This window comes from Falco biarmicus, chromosome 14 (genome assembly GCF_023638135.1).
Source record: "Falco biarmicus isolate bFalBia1 chromosome 14, bFalBia1.pri, whole genome shotgun sequence".
NCBI classification, from domain to species: domain Eukaryota; kingdom Metazoa; phylum Chordata; class Aves; order Falconiformes; family Falconidae; genus Falco; species Falco biarmicus.
In genome coordinates, this window is record NC_079301.1 from 21,925,352 (window position 1) to 21,951,362 (window position 26,011).

The window sequence follows — 26,011 nt, forward strand, 5'->3', positions numbered from 1 at the left end:
ACCAGCACACTCCTGCACCCCCTCGCTGCCCATCTCCCACCTTGGCGGCTGCCTTGCAGCCACACAAGCCTACAGTGCCCTGCACTGCACGCAAACTCCTGTGCAGCTCAGTCACGGCAGGAGCTACGAAACCCCCGGAGCTTTGCCCAAGCGCCTGTTAAGAGTGAGTCAAGCCATTGCCATGATGTTTCTTATTTTAGCTTATGCAAAATGCTGCTGCCAAAGCACAGCGGAGAGTAAGGTGTGATGTGCAGTTGGCTCCACCATGCCAAACCGGTGTCACCTCACTTACTGTATAACTGTCCCTTTCCCCTCTCTCCAGGTCACATTGCACAAGACACGTGCAAATCTTGTCCCAGTCTGTCCATCCTATCTGATTCATAAAAGGCCACATTTGCTGTCTAGGATAACAAAATTGTCACCTGGATGGTGCTGAAGAAAACGGTTACACACCGAGATAATTCTATTCAAAGTCTAGAGGGCAAAGTTGTCACAGATGAAATATCATTGTCTATTCCATGTTGGCAAACACAGTACATAATGGCAGCCACTCAACTTAATGGCTTACATTCCAGCTCCTTCAAATGAGCCCATCACCGCTGTATGTAATCACAGTATATATCTAAAAGTATAATTTCCATCCAAAAAGACCATAGCTGGAGCAATATGACTCATAGAGTTCCCTGTGCATCAGAAAGCATGTCATGAAGACTGGGATTTTGTGAGCCTGTTACCATCTGTGTACAAATTAGGCCATGGACGGGATTCTGCAAACTGGTTGATGGCAAAGTCCCTCTGACACAAATGGCAGTTTTGAGGCTGCAGAGACCTAAAAGCCAGGCCCTTTGCCTCTGCACCCAAGAGAACAGAAACGTTTTCTGAAGCTGTATGTGAAGTAAAGGGATACAAATATTAAAAAGAAATGCAATGGAATTAAAAGGCATCTCTCCCCATATACCTATTCCAGCCCTTCATGGCTGAATAGTTATAGCTGCAAACTCGCTTTCATTTCTGCCATAACAAAATCATCTCCACAGCATAATTAGTGTGTTCATGTTAAAATGGGTCCAAATGCATGGAAAGAGGCATCCAAATATGATTTGTTTTTCAAGACAATGTGATGTTTTCCCTGCCTAATAGATTTGATTCATTAAGGAACAACAAGAGCCAAGCAAACTATTTGCAGCAAACGTTTGCTGATTTTAGCAGCCTTTCCTCCTTGGTGAACTATCCATGAACAGACTGGGTTTTGTATTATTATTTTTACCTGCTACAATTTGACAAGCTTTTTTAGTCTGACTTGGCTATGCACTGATTACAAACTATCTGTTTTGTAACTACTGCTTAAAAGAGTGATTATTCCTAATTTCCTTAATGGATCAATTAAGTCACCTAGCACTATTCTGTTCCTGGACGGGATGACTATCGCATTCACACACAATTTTCAAGATAGCTGGATTGAACATTCATGTGAGCAGATATTTGCACTAGGATTTGCAACACTATCTTAAGGCAAACATCTGAGTTGTCTGAAGGGGTTTTAAATGAATAAATTTCTGCATTATTCACCTACCTCTAGAAATAACGCTCCATCTGTTCATGGAACAGTTCCTTTTCCTTACTTAGGTAAAATGAAGGTCATGCAAGTAGAAGGAAAATTTGCACATCCCCAACGCCCTACAACCACACACATCTACACAAATGCACGTGTACCTGGTCAAGGTCATTAACCAGTCAAAGAAAGAAATACAGCTGTCAGGTTAAGGGTAGTGAATAATCACCTAGTGCATCATTGCTGCGACAAGCACCCCAGGACACAGGCTGGAGTCAGAACATGTCCTTTGCAATTAATCATTAATCAGGACATGTTACAACAAAGAAGTCAAACAGTAACTCTAAAGGTGAACCAAAACGTTACTTCTAAAACACCTACACTTAAAAAAAAAAGTCAACTCTCAAATCTGAGGGGAAAGGCAAATAGAGTGTATAAAAAATACATACCAGCCTCTGGGTGGAAAACATCCAACTTGTACTGGACATGATTCACCCCAGAAGAACCGGCAGCAGTACAACTCATGTGAAGCTAATCCCTGGATGCGTGGGCTTTGCTGGTATGGAAGATCTTTCCTTTCCCTGGCCTGTGCCATGTCATTGACCTGGAGAGGCCTGGAGTGAGCCCTCATTGCTTTGCAGGAAAATCACAGGGCATTGCTTGCGCCAGTCCTCCCTAGCTCCCCACACAGAGCTCCTGCCTGGGCTGGACTCTCTTCCTTGCGTGCTTAGGATAACCATTAGAAATGCAGTCATTTATAGCAGTCAGATAACCCTCAACCCATGGGCTGAGCACTTACGGTCATGGTTTGTACTCGAAGGAGCATGTTAAATGCAAGACTGCTCTGGCTTCAGAGTTCAGAAATGGTATTCAAGAGCACAGGAAGATGAGACACCTAGGCTCATTCTCTGAAGAAAAGCAATTTCTCAATGCAGATCTTCAAAGCAATCTAAACTTTTCTTATTTCCCTGTAATACTATCCTGCCTAACTGTCTGCTGAGCACAGTCAGCCTCGTTTGTGCTGTAAGGCTCTGTCCTTACCCAAGTGAACAGTGACGCTAAAGCCAATGGGAACACCTGTGAGCCTATGTTCATCAAGGCTTGGGTTCTTCCTTCAAGGAATATATAAACCCCAGTGTCTGATGTCTCACCCAATTTCAGTGCTGCTTTCCATTTTTAGGGGAAAATTTTTAGAGCAAAACTAGTGTAAAATATGAGTGTCAGTCCAGGGAGGTTGCTACACACAGGTACAGACAGTTCTGAGGGTGCACCATGACAGCTCGACTCGGATTTAGACTGGAACTTGCCCAAATGGAACTGTCATGATTGAGCATGAATTCTCCCGGTCATAGTGCATGGTGGGCAGCTCACACCAATTGCATCATGCTCATGTGAGCCTGGCAAAGTGATAAAGGTGATGGGAAATGATGAGTACAGATAGGAAAGATGTGTTGCCTAAACCTATGCCAACTGCAGTGACACCGCTCCTAGAAAGGCGGTGAGCAAACAGAGGCAAAATGTAAACATACAGGCACCAGCTACAAGGGCTCTGGGATCTACTCATGGAATTCACAGGCTTTGTGCCATGAACAGTGCCACACGAGGTAACATTAATTGATAGTGAATAAAAAACTTCAGCTAGAGCTATTTCGACTAACTGCTGAAAACAAGAGTGTGTACCCCTCACTGCTCTGCAGACCATTTATTTTCTCTTTTCATCACTGGAGCAACTTCCAAATATTCCCAAGGCTTTAAAAAATGCTATGCCAAGCCCTGTCCACACTATCTAATCTAGTATAATTAAGAATCAATACTGACTTTTGAAGGCATCCAAGATGTTCTCTTTGGGAAAATACTTGGTGAGTATCCTCCTGAAGACATCTGCTAAGGAATTTTTACTACTGGCCTAGATATGTACTCCACCTAGAAGAATTAAGTGGCTCCAAGGAGCTTTTAGTCTAAGTAAATCTCATTTAAACAAGCCCTATGAAAATGGACAGGAGCTCCAACTGCCTGATTTGTTTCTGTTTTATGGTCCACTCAGAGAAAAAGAAACAGGAAAGATGTAATGTGATCTCTCTCACACAGGTTTCCATTTCTGCTGCACACCTCACATCTCATTGCTTTTCTCTCCTATAGCACTGGCATAGAAATAATAATATCCTACTCTCAGAAATTTTCACATTATTTTTTATGGCCAGCATTGCTTGAGATGCTAGCGGCCTTCATTCAAAACCGCAGAGCTGGAACATCCAGGAAGTGTATCCAAAGGAAAGAAGTATGGAAAAGAGCTGATACAGCAGAGAAATTTGACCATAGTGGCAATACACATGGCCAAGGGGTGCAATGTGCAACAGTGCATGTGGCACAGCAAACACGGAAGGAAAAAAAAAACCCTTCTCCTTGCTATTTCCTTCATAATAGGTGGAATCAGGGGGAACCTGGACATCTCAAAACCACGGAGGGATTTTTCCTTGTGTTTATATTTGAACAAGGAGACACTTAGAGACAACGTTCAGCTCCAGCTCAGAGGGGTTTGGCTCTGAGGATGTGGTTCAGCTGAACAGAGACAGAGGTTCTCTCTCATCAGCTCCACAGTCAAGGGACTTTGCTGTTTCCTTCCCCATGAAGCACCTTGACTGGTGGGAGCCCAAACACTAACAGTACCAACGCAGGACATTACATTCAGGCTGAGACACTAACGAATTGAGCAGGAGATGGCTGGTTCAAACCCAACTCTAGAGGTCAGAAATCTCAAAGGTGTGCTGGATGGTTTCACAGCTCAATTCCTGTTTTTTTCAGACCTGATACTTGATAGAAGAGGCTGCCCAAAGTCTGCTACTGCCTCATAGGAGAGCATGTCATTTCTACAGTAACACAATTGAAAAAAAAGGTAATTTCCCCTCCAGTTCAGTTGCAGTCTTTGATAACCTGGATCACAGATTGAGTTTGCTGTCACACAGGTTTAGGGATCCTGTGATGTAGTGAAAAGCAAGAAAAAACAAGTGCAAGAAACTAGAAATGGGACCCAACATCTGCTGCCGTCTTTGGTACCTTTACATCTTCATTGCAATGTGCAAGAGGTGGTATTATTCACTAACGTTCTCTGATGATATCAAACAGGAAAACCTTGCAAGTATATCTGAGAACTGAGAAATAAAGCTAATAAACAGGAGGCAAACCCATTCCAAACCCATATTCAATGGGACAGATGCTCACAGGGCAAGGAATCACAGGAGCAACAGTGGCAGGAAATCAGAGAGGAGTTTGAAATACACTGAAATGAGAGCAAGATCTGTAAAACGCTGTAACAGCCCCTCCTCCCATGGCTTATTCTGCACAAAGCAACTCATTTCAGACAGATATTGACAGCGTGGGAGGGATTCAGAGAAAAGCAACAAATTTTATCAGAGGTTCTGGAAGGATTAATACCCAGAAAGAGATTAAACCTGTTAAAAGCTCAGCTAAACTACCATTTCAGAGACTGTGCTAACACAATTTAAATAGTTCCAAGAGAGGTATTATTTATGTATAATGGGTAGAGCTAGAAGTCTGAAGTGGAGAAAGGCTCCATTTTAGCTATCTAAAATGAAAACACCAACAAACGATTTAAAACAAAGGATCTACAAGACAAGGAAGCCTTTGAACAAAAAATAAATAACTTCATCCAAAAGGAGGAAGCAGCACAAGAGCTGTAGCAGCCCAGGAAGGGCAGGAGGGCAGCACAGGCGGCCAAGCACAAGCACGGCAGTGCACGTGTGCAGCTACAGCCAAAGAGCCTGGTAGGATGGAAGAAAGCCTCACTGCTGTCACCTCTACGACAGGTAGGAGACCTGAACCTCTCCAGTCCACGAAGAGCTTTGGGTGTGGGTGACTACCCAGAAGAAGTTTCTCAAATGCAAGATTCACAGAAGGAGACTGTGGACATAGCCCAACAGTGCCAGCAGCTGTGCCCAGGTGAGAGCGACCGTGCGATGGGCTAAGCATACTAACAGGCTCTTTTATGACTTTGCAGTCCACGGCTAGACCACTGCAAGTCTCCTTGGTGATGTAAGACAAGGACCAAAAGCACCCCTGATGTTTACAGTGGGCCCATACTTCATACCATCTCTGTTGCAGAGGTACTGCCATTAACTGGGCTGTGACAGGAGGAGGATAGTGTTGTTACAGCACAACAGCAGCGCTGTCAGACCAGCAATATTTGTTCACGTAAGAAAACAGTCTCAGAGTGACTAGTTCTCCAGATCTGCTCTCAAATAAGTCTCATTTTGGAAAACCCAAACGTTCTTCCCATTTAAGCTGCAGCACACTGAGCAAGGCAGGCAGTCTCACTCCTCTGATGCCAGCACATGCCACTGATGCCCCAGTGCAAGGTCTGCTTCACTGCAACGGCAGTGGAGAGGCCACCATCCTGCAGACCCACACCTCTTCCACAGCAGCCCCAGCCTCCGTGCTGGAGATAACATGGTGCTGTCAAAAGCTCAAGGCAATCTGCCACAGTAACTCCCTCAAATTCTTCTGCCTTGCTGTGCTGAAGGGACTGTGACTTTTTGTGCATGCAGCCTCTCCTTTTGCACTCTTCTGAGAACTTACTTGTCCTAAAATGTATGCAGGTACTCAGACACATTCTCTTTCCTCCCTCCTTAAAAAAACAAAAATAATCCCATCTCCATTGTTATTTATAATCCTTGGAAGTTCAGCCTCTCAAGCAACTTTTAACAACTCAAGTCAGCAGCCAATTAAGTCCAGAGGAGATCTGTGAAGGTTTCGAAGCAGGTCATTTCAGTGCCCAGAACAGCCTTAATTAGATAAGAATATATATAAATACTACAGAAAATCTCAATAAAGGTGTCTGCACTCTCACTAGTGACAACTTACAGCATTGTTTACACTGTATAAAGCCCCCCAGGCCCTTCCTCTTGGGTCACTCAGTGTTAGAGGGGGAACTGTGAATATTTTTTGCACTTAAATTGACCTGGAGGAATTAAAACACAGACTGTGTGCTGGTATCAGGTTTTGCCATGTTTGTTCTCAGATAGCAGTAGCTATCCAGGGGGAAAGGAAGGTGTTCCTTGATGCAACACGCCTGTTTCACAGGGGCAATCATGTAAAGAGAAAACAAATGTGCTTACTTTTCTGCAAGCTCTGGACACTGGGAACACATTTTCAAGAAGCTCACGCACTCATGCAAAGCTGTTGGCACAGCTGTGCACGGGCTTGGGGGACCCATGGTACCAAGCAGAGACCTGTGCATAGATATGTTAGGACAGTTTTTCCAGGGAAGCATACATTTATCACCAAGAAAGGCACCACCTTGCAGTGCCCAGCCACTTCTGCCATTTCTGCAAAATGAGGGGCAAGGCTATTTAGGATGGCAGGATCCCATGGCACTCTGGCCACTGTCCCTGCTCAGTCCCCTGCTCTCCAGCCACAGGTATGCTCCACAGCAGCCAAAGCTGCAATTTCCCTGAAACCTACTGATAACCCCACTAGCTGAGTGACACCCCAAGTGCTCCTGCCGACAGCCCTGGCTGTGCTGGCTCCTGTGAGAAAACTGCTTTGCACTGAAGCCACGTGCTCCGCACAACCCTTGCTGCTGCTGGCCACAGGGAGAAAAAAAATGCATTCCCCAGCTGTAGATGGTTTAAAACCTCCAAGTAGCAGCAGTCAGAGACCCCAGGACCTCTTGGGGGATGAAGGTTGCAGTGTTTGGATGGGGCTGGGCAGAGGACAAGCCCAGCAGTACCACACAGCAGACAAATCCTCCGGACCTCGCGCCCACCTCCATCCCAGGGCTGCTCCCAAGCAGTCACAGAGACCAAAAGCAGAAAGACTGCAAAACCTTCTACTTCTCTGCTCCATTCCTCAACAACACAGCCACTATGACAACTTTTAAGTGCTCTCCTAGCCCTGCAGGACCCTGGGAGGTACAATCCAGCAAACTCAAGACCCTGCCAGTTTGCAGGCTCTGGCCAGGGGTACAGCAGATTCACAGGGTGCTTGCCAGCAGTTTTGCAAAGAGCTGGTTAGCAGCATGGTGCCCTCACTTCCGAAAGTGAAATCTCATTAAACAGCAGCTAAAATACACTCATTATTTTCCTAACACTACTCTTCCGAGTAATTGTTGCAGTCACAACAGGATGGGAGGCAGTCACAAGATCACTGGTAGGATGACAAGTCTCTACCAAACTCCCTATTAGGTTGTGGTCCATGCAATGCAGAAGTTCGTAAGCCACAGCTCTGTCTAATTAAAACTGCAGGAGGGGACGATTCAGGAAGGCTAAATATAATTATCCAAGTAAGAATTTAGCCAGGACACTGTGACTTAACCCATTGCCTTGTGCACAAAGTACTAAAGGAGTTTAATTGCCACCACTGATGGGAATCCACATTCATGACTCACCTCCATCCAACACACATCAGAAAGTTGCTGTTTTTCTCACTCCTGATTTACTTTTGCTAATGTGCTTCCAAGGCCACTGCTTCAGCGGTCAGGACCACGCTGTGAGGCTGCATTTTGTTCTTTTTTGAATTTCAAAACAACAGGCTCGATCTATGGTTTCATTTGGGCCCACCTCTTAACAGCTGATTTCCCACACACACTGCTGGGGGAATTAGAGCAAGAAAGAGCAGAGGGGTTTGAAATTTGGGAAAAATCACGAGGAACTGGTTTTTTTTCTGACATAAAATAATGTCATTTTTAATGTGAATTTTCTGAATCTTTCAAGTATTTAACTTCTTAAATTCACCTAGCTTTTATTCAATCTCTTAAACACCAAAAAATGAGTTAGTGTCTTACAAAAAGAAAAAAAAAGGAACAAAAAAGCATAACCATTTGAGTTATGCTCTTAGACATTTTTCAGGATTATTTTTTTTCCTTCTGAACTGCAAACCCTTTCCAAATTGTGAGAAAGATTTCAGTTTGAATGCCACAAGGTCAGAATAATGTAGACATATTACTCTTTTTCCCAGTTATTCTCCTTATAAGCAATGAGTGTGCTCACATCCCCACTATACACCTTCAGAGTGTCTATTCAGAACTCTTACCACAATAATCTTGTCAAATTAATTCATCATTAAGGACAGATTTTTTTCCCTCGCTACTGTGGCATTAATTAGTGAAAGGTTGCCATGGAAACCCAGCAATATGAGTTAACACCACATAATTTACCATGTTGGTAAAACATGGACTAGAGCCCTGCAACAGGTACAACAACAGGTACCACTACCTGGGGTACATGTTGAAGCCAGATTTGCTCCTCTGCTGGAGGCTTTGATGTCTCTTGACTCAATAGAAGTTGGAAAAACCTTCTAAAGACTTAGACATTAGGACTATATATGAGTCTGAGGGCAGGTTCCCATTTTCTTGATGTTTTAGCAAATACAATTTTAGGACACGGGCAGGAATCAAAGTGAGGAAAAAGAGGTTGAGCTGCACACATACGAAAAAAGTTAAGGCACATGATCAGACCCAGGTGCTCATTTTCATTAATTATCAATAAGCCATGGCCAGCTAAAAGCCTGCAGCCACTAACTGCTTTCAACAGCTTTGTGGCAAGGCTGCACTGGAAGGGTCCCAAACACACCCTCAGCTGCCACGACTGCACCTGGAGGGATCTCTGCTCTTGAGCCTCTGCCCTCCTGGGCTTTTACCCCTATGCCACCCTAAGGGAGGCTGCTCCACCACCACACTCCTGCCTGATGATCAGAGACCGCCTTCTAACTAAGAGCCCATATTTTGCTGTGATTGTCCAATACCTACTTGCTCTTTCATCTTAAGCAGTTCTGCTCAGCAGGTCTTCATCCTCAGAGCACTTGTGGAGAGCAGCTATGCTCCTGCTCAGCCACCACGTTGCCAGGCTAGACAAGGCACTCTGCAGCTTACCCTTCACAGACAGATCCTGCACTCCCCCGGCTGTCCTTGTCCCTGTTCAGGCTGAATACATTTTTGTTGAATATTGGCAACCAAACAATCTACTCTAATCCAAGTGAGGCTGCACCACTGTCTGGTACAGCGGCATTAATCTCTACTGGAAATTCATTCTCTAATACATCCTTGGATCATACCTTGCTTTTTTACGGCCACATCACACTGTCAGCTCATCGTCAGTCTTTGATCACCCTGATACAGCTCAGTCTTCCTCCTGCATGCATGACAGAAGGCTGCAGCAGGCACTGCTCTCCCTGTGAGCCACACACTGCTCTCTGCTGTTGTGTGCTGCTAGTAACTTCAAATCTGCTGTCTGGTTATTTGGTTACCCTGGTAATATTCCATATTCTTTGCTAATATAAGAAGCAGAAAAATTCAAGGCTTAAACCACCTCTTTAAATAGTCTGTTTTCACTATCTGGGTAAAATTAGACCCAAATCTCAGCACCAGACTAATGAAGGTATTTCAGAAGTGGAACAAAATCACAGCTTCCCCCAGCAAACAAAACCTGAAATAAAAGCAGGGATTTGTCTGCACCTTGATAAGCCAGCCCCTGAGGAATGCAAGACCAGGCACTTACCAGCACGTCATCTCAGTGTGTCAAACCAAGGCAAATACCCCCTACTCCCACAGTCCTTGGAAGAGAAACAACTTTGCCTATTCCAACCTGTGAAATACCAGTGACCACAGGTAGAGCCCGACCACAGGTAGAGCCCAACCACTCAGAGCCACCCCAGTGAATGCACCATGCTGAGTGCAGCCACCTTCCCCCTGCACGTACAAATTCTCCACTAGGAAGGAGGTAGACAGATAAGACTTTTTTTAATTAAAAAAAAAACAAAACAAAAAAACCAAAACCCAAACCCCAAAACTTTTTCATCTTCTCTCACTCCAGAGGGATGCACCCAGCTCATGTCAAAGCTGCCTGAAGAGGGAACCAGCCCTGAACCTGCTTCTGCAGAAAGTCCTCTTGCTCCACACAGAAGCAGTAAAAGGTGTATGGGGCAGTGCTTTCCCACTAGCGATACACAATGATCCCACCTCAAAACACCTCCTGCTAGTCCAGGACAGGATTTCTTCCCACACTGATAGACCCTCCTCTCTACTCATACCCCAGCTTCAGCCACTGCTACAGCTCAGCACATCTGTGTAATGAGTACTGACCTACACCACCTCTGTCTTTAAGAAAAAGAAAGAGATATTCAGGTTCACAAGAGCAGGACATGTGGGGAAGTTCAGCCTCCCCATGAGCATCCACATTAAGAAAACTGAATTTGACAAAACCATTGAAGAAATCAAGCTGAAAAAAAATACCCACTGCCAAGTTTCTCCATCCTTTCATATCATTCTAGCAATCCACCCGCATAATTTTTTTTTTTTTTGAAAAAATAGTTATTTTTGCACTTAAGGAAAGACAGAAACATTTTCCATACTTTGAAACTTTCTCTGACATCCCCATCAAGCTCAAATCTCTCCTCAAAATACCCTTCAGACTCTGGGGAAAAACATTCATGGCTTGTGCTAAAAGCTCCAGAAACTCTTTCACAGGCTGATGTTTCTTCAGCAATTTGCTTTCCTGTTAAAAAATACAAGGGTCAAAAAAACCCGCATGAAGAGCAAGGAACAGAAATGCTAAACCATGGTTGGTCTCCAAAGCCCAACTGAATGGACAACCTGAAATCAGAAAGACTCAGCTTCTGGAAAGACAATCTTTTGTCAGAAGAACAGTGAGCTGGATCTCCCAAGCCCCAGTGCCAGCGCATGTTGGGTTCTGCTTAGGTCAGGAGAACATGAAGCTTTCATGTCACGTAGTCAATTCTGAGAGAGCTTTCCTCAAACCAAGGGCACTAAGCTTTATATTAACAAAGGCTTAAGGTCAATATAATTAACCCTATTAAGTTCAGGTTGCTGTTTCCTGAATTAATAGTTCTCAGACCAGTTTCAAGTAGACAGGAATCCAGAAATCACCAGCAGAGTTGGGAAATCAATGTCAATATGCTAGATTTCCCAATTTCCAATAGATTTTATTTTTGGTTTATGTAAGTGTGAATGAGACCAGGACCAGGTCTTCTTGTCCCAGGGTAGGATTGGGTTACCTACTCCTGCAAGATTTCTGGTAAAGGGAAGAATATCAGGGGAAGACTAGGAATTAAGGGAAATGAAGGCGGCAGACAGGTCATCCAAATTTGAGAAAAGGTATGATTATACTTAGATAATTCCCAGACATTTCTGTGCGTATCCAAGCCAAATTTGATTCTCCCCTTACTAATAAGAATAAAAGCCATGTGCAGTATTCCACACTGGAAAAAACAGCAATAAATAATATACATGCACACACACCAATGTCCACATACATGCACTGCAAATCCTATACACTCCCATGCAAAGCTACCGGTACACACCCACACACAGAGACACACACTTATGCAATCAGCTGTATCCAGATGTTTCAGACCATATAATTTCCTTACACAAAGCAGTGCTTACAGACTTTCTAATATGTCTTTTGTACAGAAAGTACCAACAAACTTTTATAAAATTGCTTAGTGGCTCATGCAGGTGTGTGGCTCTGCCTCTCAAAGCCAACACTGGATTAATGCAGGGGCTGACAGTATCCATCAGCAAAACTCGGATCCAGACATACTCCACTATCATGTTTGGAGCCAGTTCTTTGTCTCATCCACAAAGCAGTTACCCCAGATTTAACTGCTGTGACTGAGGCCAGGACCCAGCCCAAAGGAAGGGACAGGGAAAGACAAAGGTTAAAGCAAAAAAAACCCAAAATGTGAAGAGGAAAGCAGAAGCTAGACAGTCATTCGGATCAAGTGACCTGACACAACACAGCTGTTTCGGTTTCTCAGCAGGGATTTGAGGATCTGCATCCAAAGAGAAATCCTCTTCCCTTGTGTAACCATTGAAAAGCTGGTTAGTTGATGAGTGCTTCTCTTTTCAGACCAGCTTGGGCTACTGCAGCTCTGGAACACTTTTAAATGGGGGAAAGGCCTATGGCCTGTCATTCTCTCCTAGAGGAGTGATTTTTGTTCGTGTGTCTAACCTGAAAACAGTAAATACCACCAAAACTAACCAGCCCTAAGAGACAAGGAACATGCTTGGGGAGGGAGCACCAGGACACAGATGAAGGTAAGACAGCACAGCAAAACCAGCCGTGTGCCCCAACTGACTTCCCTTCAGCCCTGCTCAGCACTGCCTTAACAATTACTTCTACTTCTGTGTCTTTATTTTAGAGTTACTGAGTGTGTCCGTCAACTTCCAGGTGCCTCCACTGCAAAGCTCCTGGGTAAGAGACAAAAAACCCTCCTGATACTTCCCTCCAGGATTTAATCCCCCTTTATTTTGAGCAGATTGGATGCTATACCAGTTTATTCTCCCCGCAAAGCCCCGAGTCTCAGGCAGCCACAGGCAGAGCGCAGACGTGATATCACCCAAGCTCGGAGCTGCAGATCAGCTGCGTGCCGACAGCTCTGCAGCTCAGATGCTCTCCTTATCTCCCCTCTCTGCTTAGTGCTCTTCCTACGAGTCTTTTCTCTAGCAGCTTTAATTTAAGCATTGCCTTGCACTAGAAGATGCAGTACTCTTATTGACAGAGCTTTACTGGGAAACGCAGATTTATACTTATGCATGTAGATGATTCAAGCGTGCAGAAACTTGCTTCGGACAGAGCTGGGAGTTTGCTTTACGAGGCTGCTCTGAAAATGTCGTTGTAGAGGAGCTGTAACTGGCTAACTCTACCTGCTCCTCACTCCCTGCCACCACCAAGGTTTGTGTAATGCTACTTGCACCTTGATGAAAATACTCACAAAATAGTACATCCATCCCAAATACCTTACAGTCTCAAGACAAACATCCCAGCACTAAGCTATGAGGCAGCAGCACCGCAGCTGCTTCTGGCCTCCCCGGGGCAGCTCAGAGCAGGGCTGCAAAGCATCACTCAGCATGACTCTTCTACTGTTTCCCCCCTAAAACCCCCAAATTTCTCTGTGGTGCCTAAAGTGACGCAGGGGTCCGTACACAGCTCACAGGTCTCAGACACATGAACTGCTACTGACCTTGCATTTTAAGCTTCTAAGCACTTTACGGTATCTCATCCCAAATCCCTTGCTTCAGCCATGACTGAAACTCCTTTTCTTTACCAGCATGGATTTTTAATAGAAATTAAGCTCAACACAATATAACCTCCCACACACACCCCCTAACTTGCTTTTTTCATACTGCAAATACATACAGCGGGGCTTACAAGCACAGGATGATCCTAAAAATGCTACAGAAAAATAAAGAAACTGAAGAAAAACTGAAGACGTTACAGAAAAATGAAAATGAAAACTGGATTCCCCCAGCTGGACGATGAGGAAAGCACCTGCTGTCCGTGGGGAAAACTGCTATGCATGTGCAGTTCCTTCCACTGCAGCACCCGAGGCAGTAACAGTTTTTAAATCACTGTTATCTCAACCATCCTCTTTTTATTTGTGCCTTGTAGAAGGGAGAATTCTTTCTGTTATTTTTAAACTCTGCTGCTTGATACCTTAGATTACTACCTTTGAAAACAAGCTTGCAGACCTATCGGCTCCCCACCAGCTGGATGCTGCTCAGTGGGAAGGAGCAGGAGCTGTGCCTGGTGCCGGCTCCCCGAGCTGCCAGGCTGCTGGTCCTCCTGCGGCAGAGCTCAACAGCTCCTGCTAAAAAGGTGCCTTGTTTGCCGCCACTCCACTTCCCATCTCAGTACTAGAAATAATATCGGACTGAGAGGGACCCAAGGGATACTTTGCAGAGAAAACAGTAGGCAGCTGATATATCAGGGTAATTCTTGAACTGAAACCTGGAGGGACTTTCCTTCTTTGCTTTTTTGAGTGTTTTTTTAGTGTCCTGCGTGAAATTCTCTTTCTTTCAGTGGTGTTTCTGGAAAATTAGCAACAGAGCTTTGCTCTGAGCTTTTAAGCCTCTGTTGATTTCATTAATTTGCAAATACTAAGAAAATTTTCACATGTGTGCATAGGTGGGGCACAAGCATGCATTGCTTCTGAAAGACCGCAAGCAGGATGAAGGTACCATGACAGTAATTACACAGTCATTGTCCATTCACTATTTAAGAGTTTTACATAGAACATAATGAAGACCCCAAAGAAATGGCACACACACCTCCAAAACCTCTCTGCCATCAAGACCAAACACCTCAGTTGCTTTCTTTCGCTGTGTTAATGACACAGAAAGGCAATCACCTTTTTCCTGCAGCAACTGCGGATATTAGCCACAAGCCTGGCGAGTGGGGACTAGTGCAGCCTAGCAGGAGGATTAGCATATTAATGAACCCAGAGCAAACCAAGCTCAAACTCAGCTGGGGGAGGGGGAAGGACAAAGAGACAGTTGGGGTGGACAGTCGGCTTGGTTGTCTGCCAAAGATGTTAGCACTGCGGTGGCTCTGGCGAGTGACATGCCAGCCCGGGAGCGCCCATCCTCTGTCAGAGAGCAGCAGAAAGCATCTTGATCAGGGCTAGCTGCAGTTTAAGATTGATCTTTCCCATTCTCCGCCACCACCCACAAGACCTCACAGTGGGGTTTGCATCACTCTGATGGGAAGAGCAACTCCCCGGACTACTCAGACACCTTTACCCCCGCAAAACAACCCAGCCAGTAGGTTTTGCCTGGACGTCTAGGGTTTTCAGAAACATAATTTAATTCCTGCTTTCAAACAAAGATAATCGTGCACGAGCAAAGCTCCCTGGGACAACCTAGGATTGTGCCATTGCCTCCAGAGCATGCGGATAAATCCCACCGCCAGTGCAGATGAGTTAACCCTATCAAGTAAGGGAAGACATTGAGTTTTGCAACAGTGCCAGCATCCCCTCCCAGCCTGACAGACCCTTCTCTCAGGAAAGCATTACTTCCCTAAACAAGCTTCAGACCAAGCCACTTCTTTTGACGCTATCTTCCAAACACCTTGACATAAAGGATCATGGATGTCAGGAGAGGATGTTATCTTAACTTACGGGTAATGTGAGCGGTGCCACTGCATTTCCTACCTATGTCCTTCTGCAGGCAGCCTCACAGTGCTGCTGAGAATACCACCACACGTCCAAGCAGCTGTGGCTTCAAAATAACCACATGCCAGACCTAAGGTGGAAATCTTTCTCCCTTCTTACATGTATCAAGATACCTCTTGAATTTCTTTGGTTGAAACATGCACCAGTCCTGAGTAGTCATTACTAGAGGCTGAAGGCTGCCCACTCTCCAGCTTTGCTAGGGACCAGCCTCAGGGATGGAGGGTTTGGAGGAAGAAAGTATTACAGTAATTAACTCTGAGTTCAGACTCAACTCACCAGTAAGGCATTGTTAAAAAAAGTGAGGTGCTACATGACCCCTAAAGAAACTCGCCATTCTGCACTGAACAGTAAAGAATTATTTGTCAATTACAGAAAAGTTAAAAGACTGAAAACTCCTTCAGCACACCGTTTTCCAGTCTCTAAAATCTCACTTGAGCTTCTTGCAAGAGAAAGGCAGCCACATTCTTATTTCACCTTAGGAAATACTATGTTTTAAAGAAATGCAATAATTTTATTCTGGCTTCTCTTCCAAAGTGTCTCTGAGATACATTCGTGCAAGGACTGGTGCTCATCCTGCAGCCACATAGCACTTCAGCAGCAAAATTCACAAAACGGGAAAAGAGTGCAGGAAACTGAGTCTTCTACTTGCAGATGCTATAGTACCAGCATCCTCTGTCTGGTGCTACAAGCTAGGCAAATTTAATTTAGAAACAAAGAGAAAATAAGACAGAAGACAAACCTGGCCTTCTGGAGGAGGAAAAATCAGCATGTCACAGAGTTCTGATGTGCACCTTTTCTTATCTTAAACAAACTGGTTCTTCCAATTTTCAGACATATAGCATTCAAAATTCCAGCTATAGAAAAACATCTCTTTTGCTGGATTTCAGGCTTGCAGCTGACACGCTTTGGACTTGGGTCTTCGCTTTAGGCCTGTTGCAAACACACTGCTACCCCCGAGATGTCAGGTAACATCAGCTGGCAAACAACTGGTATGTCTCCTCTTCATCCGCAGGGTTTTGTATTCCCTTAAACTCCCAAATAACTGTATATTTTGTTATCATGGCCAAAAATAACCTTGAAAATATGCAAAGACTGACAATTTCTGAACTTCAAAATACTGTAGTTATGACATTATACTTTGTCATTCCAGCCACGGACAAATGGTTCTGCTAAAATATCTGTCATAAACTAGTCCCCTGATGCCCAGACCACACCAATCTCTTCTTTAGCAACTAAAAGTTTCAGTTAGACCATTATGAACTTAACTCTAGCCAGAAAAGAAATGGAAGAGCTGAAGCACCAAGGCGGCAACTATTCTTGTTAAATTGGTCTCAATTTTTCAAGTACCCTGTTGAACATTATAGCAGTCATACCCCTACACTGCTATGAAAGCGTAAGAAGTCTCTAAAACCCATAGAGTTTAAGAAGGAATGCTATATTCCCAAATTGCCTCAAATGTTTTACAGGGTATTATGACTTTCAGTTTTATAGGTCCAAAACACTAACCAAATAAAAAGTCTATTTCTTCCAGATTTTCAAGCTTCAATTTTTAAAAGGCCAGAAGCACAAACACAGTTCCTGTGACCCAGGGAAGCCTCAGCCGTTAGCTTTTATCAGGGATCCAGCTGTCAGTTCTGTGCTTCCTGTGCACAAGAGTTCACCGTTTCCTGTATTAACTTCGTGCCATTTACTTTTTTCTGCTTTCCTGATGTTCTAAGCTGTTCGCATTCTTGAGATAAACTTTTCCTGAAAAGCTAAAATAAGTCTGAAGGGTCCCATGATGGGTTAACAGCATCAGATGACAAACCTTAGTGCCACACACGATCATGCTGTGCATTTTGCCTTGTCTTTACTCTTCCCATAGATCTCCTACGTGCATGTAGGGTCATATTTCCCATAATGTGTGTTCTGAATTGATCCAAGTGGTTCATCCTTCCCTTTTTCTCCCCTTTCCTGCCCTTACAGACACACTGTTGTTTCACTGGTAGATTGAAGTCCTGCAATACGTACACAACATAAAGTAGCTGCAGCAGCCCAAGGTTGTACCACACCAATTTACTGATAGAGACAACAGGCAATCTCTTGGGCCCAAGGCAGTTCAGTCTTTGTCCTTGACAACTATATCTTCAAACAGGGACATGAATTATGGTAATGGTGGTGGTGGTGTGGGTATTTGTCTAGCTGGACTGAAGCTGCAACATTATTTGGGGTCAAACAGTAATGCTTTCCAGACACTACCAGTCAGGGCTGGATTTACACTTTTCATCTACTGTATGTTAGGGTTGTAAAATTTCATCTTTCTTTCTGTGCTGCCCTTCCCTTCCAGATTAATTTTATTAACAGCTTTTTTTATGGGCACTATAAAACACCATTCCACATTTGGCTCCTTTTAAGAGGACAAATTCCTACATAGATCTTCTGTTTTCTGAGGGCGACTCTTCAAGCACACTCCTCAGTTCCCTTATTTTTTCTCACTGGGCACATATCCTCTCTTTGTCCTCTTCAAAGGAGGTCGAACCAATGACACAACTAGTCAAGTACTGAAATATCACAGCTGGTTTCTCTGAGGTGCATATATTGCACATTATTACTCCCAAAATGTAAGCAAGGACGCTGAGGACTCAGGGCCTGCAGGTCCCTTGGGTTAGCTCAAATCAGCTGCTGGAAAACCTAAGCGAATGATGCTTTTTTGTAATGTATACTTTACTTTCCCCACTCATGTTTCACAAATAGACCCCAATGTCTTATTTTCCACTGAATGACAGCACTGCAGTTCAGCAAATTAATAAAATCGCTCACCAGCTCTGTATGTTGATTACTCCCTCTCTTTTATTATGAAAGAAAATGTCAAATCCTCAGACCTTTAATTTGAATCTTTCAGAAGCATTTGAGCAGTTTAGGAGCAGTTTCTCACCTCTGAAACAACTGCCTACATGGGTTGCTCCACACACAACCCCAGATCTAATTTCTGATTTCATCATAGCTGCAAACCAAATCCTACCAGGCTGACTCCCAGCGCAGCCCGATTTCAAGCAGCGAGGCTGAATCTCCACTGTCTGGGACTGAAATTGCTGGAGAACGTGCTATCAGATACAGAGACTTTAGGCTTGATTTTCATCTTGATGCTGAACCACAAACACGGCCTTAGCTAAGCCGAAGCACGGAGCCCTCAGCTCACACAGTGCTATCTAGCAGCCATCCAGCTAAGGTGTTTAGGAGGTATCAATCACTGCAGTGCCCCGATGTCAAATACTGCGGTTAAGATTAACATGTCATCACAGGTCAGCCCTAAGCCCCCGCACCACTACCTGCACTCTCCTCAGCAGCAATTTCTCTGCTAATAGTAAAGTCACTATACATTTTTAGCTCTCTTTGATCTAGTCTGGTCCATTATATTCCTCCTCCTAGTGTTTGCTAGCTGGCTGTAGGCAGCCCTGTGCCTCTAACTGAACATACTAATGAACTTTTGATGGAGTGCTTGAATCCTGCCAAGTCAAAGCGGATGCTTTACAGAAAGCAAGCAAGACCATGCTGGTGGCTAGGGGCTGTGCAACACAGCCCTAGTGCACAGCCCTGCCGCTCAGCAGCAGTGCCAAGAAATCACAGCCAGCAGCACAGTCCTGACAACACCGCTGCCTCAATCCACCCTGTGCCACAGATCCTCCCAGAGAAGCCCTTCCTCTAGTGATAATTTTATATAAATAAAATGCTTCTCTTCTTGCTTTCCAAGTGCTGTTTTGCTAAGGCATTGCACATTTTCCCCAAACCACATACACACATGCTGCTAAATGTTCAGTATCTCACTCCCTCCTCCTCCCCTTCTGAATTTTTCCTACCTTGTTTTAGCCAATCATACAGGGGGAAATTCTAACCTGAGCTTCATTAGTATAAGATATAAAAATAGAAGTACATTATCTTTTGTAGTTCTCAGTTGATTCATCAGTGGCATGAAGGTAAAACAATTAAATGTTTGTCTAGTCAAAAAAAAATCAACAACTAACCACAAGAGAGACCGGGTTTAGGCTTTTCTTGAACCTGAGCACAGCGATTTAGGGTCTCTTGCGATACACATACTTTGCCCTCCCCACTCCCCATAGCTATCAGAATGCCTGATGATGATACCTCCCTCCTTCCCTCCTCCTCAGTTCAAAAATAAACACATGATGGAGACTTCAATTCAGGAGAAGCTGGCAAAATGTCTCTGCTGCAAAGCACAAACCTCCAGCAAAATCCCTTCAAAACTTTCACCCAAATCTCCCCAAATCCTGCCTGGCGATCCTCTCAGCACCTCCAAAAGCTCTTCCAGAGACACGAGAGCCAGAGGAGCAGGCATGTGTCTGTGTGGACCAAGGTCGACACAGGAGATGTTCAAAAAACGTTAGTGAGTTGACTTGATCTTTCATCAAAATACTTTTTGCTTTTCCTTCCTAACACTTCACTGCCCACGACATGGCAGGCTGAGCCGATGTGACAAACTGTCGAAACACATTTTTTTTAACAGAAAAAATTAAACCTAGACTTTAAAGGTAAAACTGGCCCCTTTGAGTCCCTCTATTATATGTGGTATTCCTGCTGGAAAAACCAAAGGTTCTGAGAGCAACTTGCTGGGAAAAGGCTCCAACAAACTATCAGAGCTCCACTCTGCAGTGACAGGACTAGCAGCAGTGATCTCCTGGGTTTCACCTTGTCTTTTTAAGTTTACATTAGTTAACAAAAGTAGCCACAGAGGTGCAAAAGAACCTGAGCATTTGTCGCTTCCCAGACACAAACCTATGACAAAATGCTGCTCATTGATTCCACAAAAAAAAGAACAAGAAAATATTACCTAAATTATTCTGCTGGCACTAGAAACAATATCTGCTACCAAAGAAAAAGGACCACAAACACCATCGTTTCTAAGTCTCTAAATTCATACATTGTAGTTTATTACTGCTGTTGTATTAGTAATGACCTCTTTACCACAGGGCTATTGAGGGTGTCAAATGCAAAATGCCTTTGTGTTCCCTGCTGGAGTCTGAGATTGCTATTGATGAGCTTCGTGATTTGATGTAAAGGAAGTGAGTTGAGTTTAAGGCTATTGGCACTCTTTTTGGATAAATGCCAGGGAATTTTTAGAAACAGCCTTCAAAGCAACAATAAAATACCATGGATCTGTGTCAGAGTGGGCAGGCATCACTGTGTAAATCCATGAGCAGCAGAGTTCTGTCTCTGTACATGCAATAACCGTACATATAAGAATCCCATGTGTCCAAATTCATATGCAGTAACATGTATATATTTGGCTCTCTGAAGCAGCACACAATTCAGGATTTCTTGCATGCACAGAGCATCACCTTTACATTGCTCCATAGATGCAGGATTACACATCCACCCACTCCCTGCACCTGTGTGCAGGTAACTCTGATGTATGTAGCTGCAAAGCAATGGCTTGTCATACACTATGTGTGTCTGTAAGCATGCAACAGCCAGTAAGCATTTTATATTCTTTGCTTTTAATTACATCAGGTAGTAAAAAATAGCCTTTTCTTGGGTTTGGATGGGCAGTGAGTGTGTGTAGAAAGCACCTTACAAACACCCTGGGAATAGGCAAATGCCTGGCCATATTAATTAATACAAACTCCAAAGAGACTGAACCTTTATGTTTTCCTCCAGAAACTGGTTGCATACTTACTATTACTTACTATCAAAATGATTCTCACGAAAGTGGATAGGTATAAATTATTGATATCTTATTTCAATACATGATAGTCTAAGATTAAAAATTAAAATCTGATAGCTTTAAGAATCTTGTGACTTCCTAACAAATCAGGAAAAGCTCAGAAGCCTTAGTTGACTGAGAATCTGGTTCATGGTTTTGAAGGTCTTGGGCTCACTTCCAGACTCCCAGCAGCCCTCCCCAGCGTTCTCCCCCATTAGGTCCATCAGGATTAGCAAGAACCCTGGAGTTTCAGCTCACAGTTTTAAAATGGCTGGTGCTACTGCAGGTAAAGAAAATGGGGAAAGGTCTGTTCTTTATTTATGCATCAGCATAAAGTAGGCAGAGTTTATGAATAAGTAGCATAGGATTGGACAGAATTATTTATGAATTAAGGCTTTTTTTGTGTTAGAAGAAGAACCTGATACTCTTGGTAATGAATATAGGAGCCTTTTTAAAAATAAGATATTGAAGCTGCTCGACACAGATAAGACTCCATAGCCTTGTCTTTCTAGCACCTCGGCTGACCAAATGCTGGCTCCGCTTTCTAAGGTCATCCATAAATCCAGAGGACTTTTGACTACACTATGGAGAAAGGGAAGTTCTGGAACAGGCTATTCAACTGCCAAGACAGATCCTTTTCTTACAGCCAAATCCACCTCTATCAATCTTTCAAAAGCAGTAATCAAAACACTGATTCCAGCATATGAAATATCTCACTTACTTGTTTCTTCTTCTTTAGGACCGGTGCCAAAACCCAGAGTTATTTGCAGCACAAGCTCCTAGGCACCCATAACCACAGTCTGCACTGGCATCACCACTAAACGAAACCTTGACCTTTTACTTAACCAGTCCTTTCAGTTTCACAAAGCCTTGGTGGACACAGGACCCAGTAGCCAGAGTGATGGACGGGACTGACTGGCTTACAAGCCTCCAACACCCGGCTTTCTAACACAACAAACTGGCAAATCCTACCATCTGTTTAAGGCTTGAATCCACTCCAGGTAATAATAATAAAATATTCCCTTCCTCTCTGCTCCAGTGTTACCAACGGCCCATTTCCAGAGCCCTTCTACTCATGAATCCATCTGTCCTTGGGAGGTCTGCTGCTCCTCTCTGCAGTTATCATTAGAATAAACTCTTACTTTGTGCAAATCCTGCTGGTGCTGCCCCGTTGTTAAGCTGTGCTGCCCAGAGGTGCCTGCATGCAAGGAAACACAGTGCTGCTCGCAATTCAGGGGCTCTATGCTTGCAAAAAACACATTTGAATCATCTGTTCTGCTCAAAGCCAAAGGAAGACTGTTCCCTTGAGTACCTGTTCTGGTATTTTCTCCAACCTCATGAGAACTGTCCCATGTGAAGGTACTTCAGTTATTTTCCAGAAATACAAATCCATGGCCTAGTGGATTACATTTTCTGCATGCTCTAATTTGTCCTGATCTCCAGCCCCAGTTTTCCCTTAATAACATCACTCCTCTATACTCAGTTTTACCTTCTGTATCATATCCTTCTCCCTCTTTCATATGCACTCCCTTAATTTAAAAAAGCCTGCATCTCCCCTTTCCTCACACCCTCCCCAGATCAGGGGCAGGAGTTGCAATGCAATCTCTTTGGACTCATCTCAACTGGGTAAACCTACTGCAATCTCTTTTCCCATATCTCTCTCTTGCTTGAAGCCAGTAATTTAAATGTGAATGCATTTAATACCCTGTCAGCAGAAACAAGGACTAGAGACTGCATCTACCACTAATGTCTTTTCAAGACTCATCAGCCAGACCACGCTGTGCTGTACCACGAGGGAAACTTCCTCCTTGCCCAAGCAGGGAGGTCAGCACCGCTCCCAGTAATAATGTGTGCAGCACCATCATTCCCCAGACTGGATGGAGTGGGGACAGATACATTTCCACTGGACTTGTAATGACAGTCTGAGAGAGACAAAGTGAGGAGGGAGGTCAGAGGAGATATTGCGTATCTGGAGTCAGTTTGCTTACGTTTTGGGCCATTCTGCTAAGAAAACTTTTTAAGTGTCTGGCTGTCAGGAAATTCTCCCATTTCCCTGGATTCCTGTTTCAAACCCTCACCATTCTGAAAACCTGATTTCCAAACAGATGCCTGATTGCTTCTTGCACCACTGCTTGAGTCCAGCCCCCACGACTCCACCCCAGGCAGCACAAGAGGCAGGAGGAGACCACATCCAAAGGGACATTCTGGAAGCAGCCAGCAAGTGGTTAGCTCCTCAAGTCCCCAATGCACAAAGCAGGGGCACCTAATAATCTGCACAACCCAAAGCCAAACTGTGAGGCTGGGTAAGCAACAGCTCACAGAAGCCCATGACAGGCAGAGTGAAGCAGAGCCTACTCCCAGAAGGAGAGGGACACTCATCTGGTGCGACAGGGTGGCTTGGCAGCAGAGCTGAGCTCTGCCTGGATACACTGCAGCTTTAGCCTCTGCATGCTGCTTGCCAAGAACTGGATGCAATGCAAGTCACCCACAGCAGCTCTGAACATGCAAGATGGACAAGAAACAAGGTAAAACCTCCTGCACAAATGCCACCAAATACAAGAGAAATGTCAGGTGCACCACGCTGGCATTTCAGGAGACTGCTGGGAATGACACCGATGACATCTATTAGAGTCAAGACTTAATTCTGCCAAGACAAATGTACCATAGCCTGCCAGATACCAGAAGCCTTCAACATTGATGGGCTTCAACCAGTCTTTTAAGCAGGCCGAGAATATATATGGTGAAAGATGATGAGGTAGCTATAGTGTCTATGTTGCACAATCTGATCCAATGTGTTTAAAAGAGGTGATCAGAGTAAACAGCACATTATGGCTGCAGCTCTACCACTCATATAGAAGCATGGCTTAGGGAAGACAGAAGCTCCCTGTGTGGGCAACAGTCCATCCTGACCACCTCAGTCTAGCTTGGAAGATGCTGCATGGCCCTTTCCAAGGCGGAATTATCCTATAGAAACCCTGGGTGTTCCACTTTCCACCCCTCCATGCTCACCAGTACAACCACCTCATGGTGTTTCTCAGAAGATGACAAGAGATAAAGTTCAGAGCAGAAAGCCCCAGGACGCTCCCACTCCATTTACTGCCCCACCCGCAACGCATCCAAGGCGAGAGTCTTTCCATGGCCACTGCAGGGAAGAAGGGATTCAAATAAACTGTGGAAGGAAGCTGAAAATAACAATCCAGAAAGTTCCAAACATCTGGAAGACCAATGCTTTGCTCTACAATTCTGATTTGATTTCTTGCCTCAAATAGATTTCTAGATGGATTGCAATTAAATGAGTTATACAATGCTGTAAGAGTGTTACTCATTTCCGTTTCAGATTGTATTTTTGCATCTTTGCTTTCTAGATCCTTTTGCATCTCAACAGCTACTCCTTGGATTTTAACTGTCTTTTTCTTTCCACTCTTCTTCTGGCCAAATCACTCTGCATCCATTTTTGTTTTATTACTACAAGGATTACAATGTTGGTGGCTTACACAGCCTTGTAGCATTTCCCTATGAATAGCTGGTCCGTGGTGAAAACACCCACTGAGAGCATTGACTACAGCTGCTGAGAAAACTCAGGAAAACCTCAGAGCATTTATCAGAGGCAATTGTTTTGTGAGCTGCCCTGAACCCTCAGGATACCCTTGTTACATGCTTCCAGGACATAAATTTCCATCTATTACCCTGATTCCTGCTCATAAGCCACAGGAAGGAAGGAAAATAGTGAGGAGGGATGGACTATGAGAAAACAGCTTTGCTTTTCTGAAAAACTCGTAAAGCAAGTCCAGCTACCACTGAAAAGGGCAGTGGTACCATTAGCCCCACTACAGCCATTTGCTGGCCCTTGTGGCACAGCGGCGGGCATGAAACATGATAAAACATGAGATTTTCCAGCCAGGCTAGCAGTAGGAATGTCAGACACCAAGCCCAGCCCTCAAGAGCATCAGTGTTGAGTTTCAGAGATGCATTATGCCCTTGTCAGCATAGCAGTCCCTTTGCACTTAAGCTATGCAATCTTAGTCTCAAGCTCCTGTGGATAATACAGAAAACTACTAGTAGAGCCAAGCCTTTGATCTTAATTTGACTTTTGAGCTTTTTCAGGCACCCATTTCCATTTTAAAATAGAAAAAGTGCTCGAGTATTTATATAGCACAAAGGCTTTTAAGTAACTCAACTTCAGAAAATGTTTTTAAGATGCTGGAATAAAGAATGTCAAGTATTATTATTGCTTGAATTTCAACCTGAATTGGAGAAAGACCCGCAAAGGTAAAACTGTCTGCAGTAAAAAGGAAAAAAAAGGGCAATAGAAAAAACTTAAAGCCACTGCTAGTGATGGTGAGACGTTTCCAGCTTGGGAAACCTGTTCAAAGGAACGAGTGGAAGTCTTTCATGACCATCTGAGACCATGCACTACAGACACTTCCTGCCAGGTTTGACAAAACAGGAGGGAACGTGCCCCAGGGAACAACCTTCCTTTTGGGGAGAGGATGGTCAAACACAGACGCTCTAAAAGAAAAAATTTGGGAAGTAAAACATCAGCTTATGTCACTGAGTCAGAGAGACAGCATGTCTCTAAGAGACAGCACTTCCAGGGGGATCCCACCATCCAGAGCAGGGCCAGGCTGCCCTGGGTGGGGTTTGTGCCACTCCTTCCTGCTCTGTGAGCCTCTCCCGTATTTTGTCACTGGCCTTGGGGCGAGGATTACTGGTTACCCTGAACGGTTCTGCCCTGGAGCTTACGCCACGAAAAACTGAAAAGCAACTACTCAAAA

The 26,011-nt window shown here is 44.2% G+C and overlaps 1 protein-coding gene across 10 annotated transcripts in view; it reads right to left on the bottom strand.

The window, feature by feature from the left end:
- ARHGEF9 (Cdc42 guanine nucleotide exchange factor 9) overlaps positions 1-26,011 on the bottom strand; it is a 221,805-nt gene that overhangs the window by 81,616 nt on the left and 114,178 nt on the right. The window contains exon 1 of one of the 10 annotated variants that reach the window (XM_056359670.1): positions 2,002-2,122. The exons of 8 other annotated variants lie outside the window; for them this stretch is intronic. In XM_056359670.1, coding sequence (XP_056215645.1) covers positions 2,002-2,040 — 39 coding nt within the window. In that variant the 5' untranslated portion in view covers positions 2,041-2,122. Of the gene's footprint in view, positions 1-1,573; positions 1,697-2,001; positions 2,123-26,011 lie in introns of those variants that run through there. One more of the 10 variants, XM_056359675.1, reaches the window with a different exon arrangement.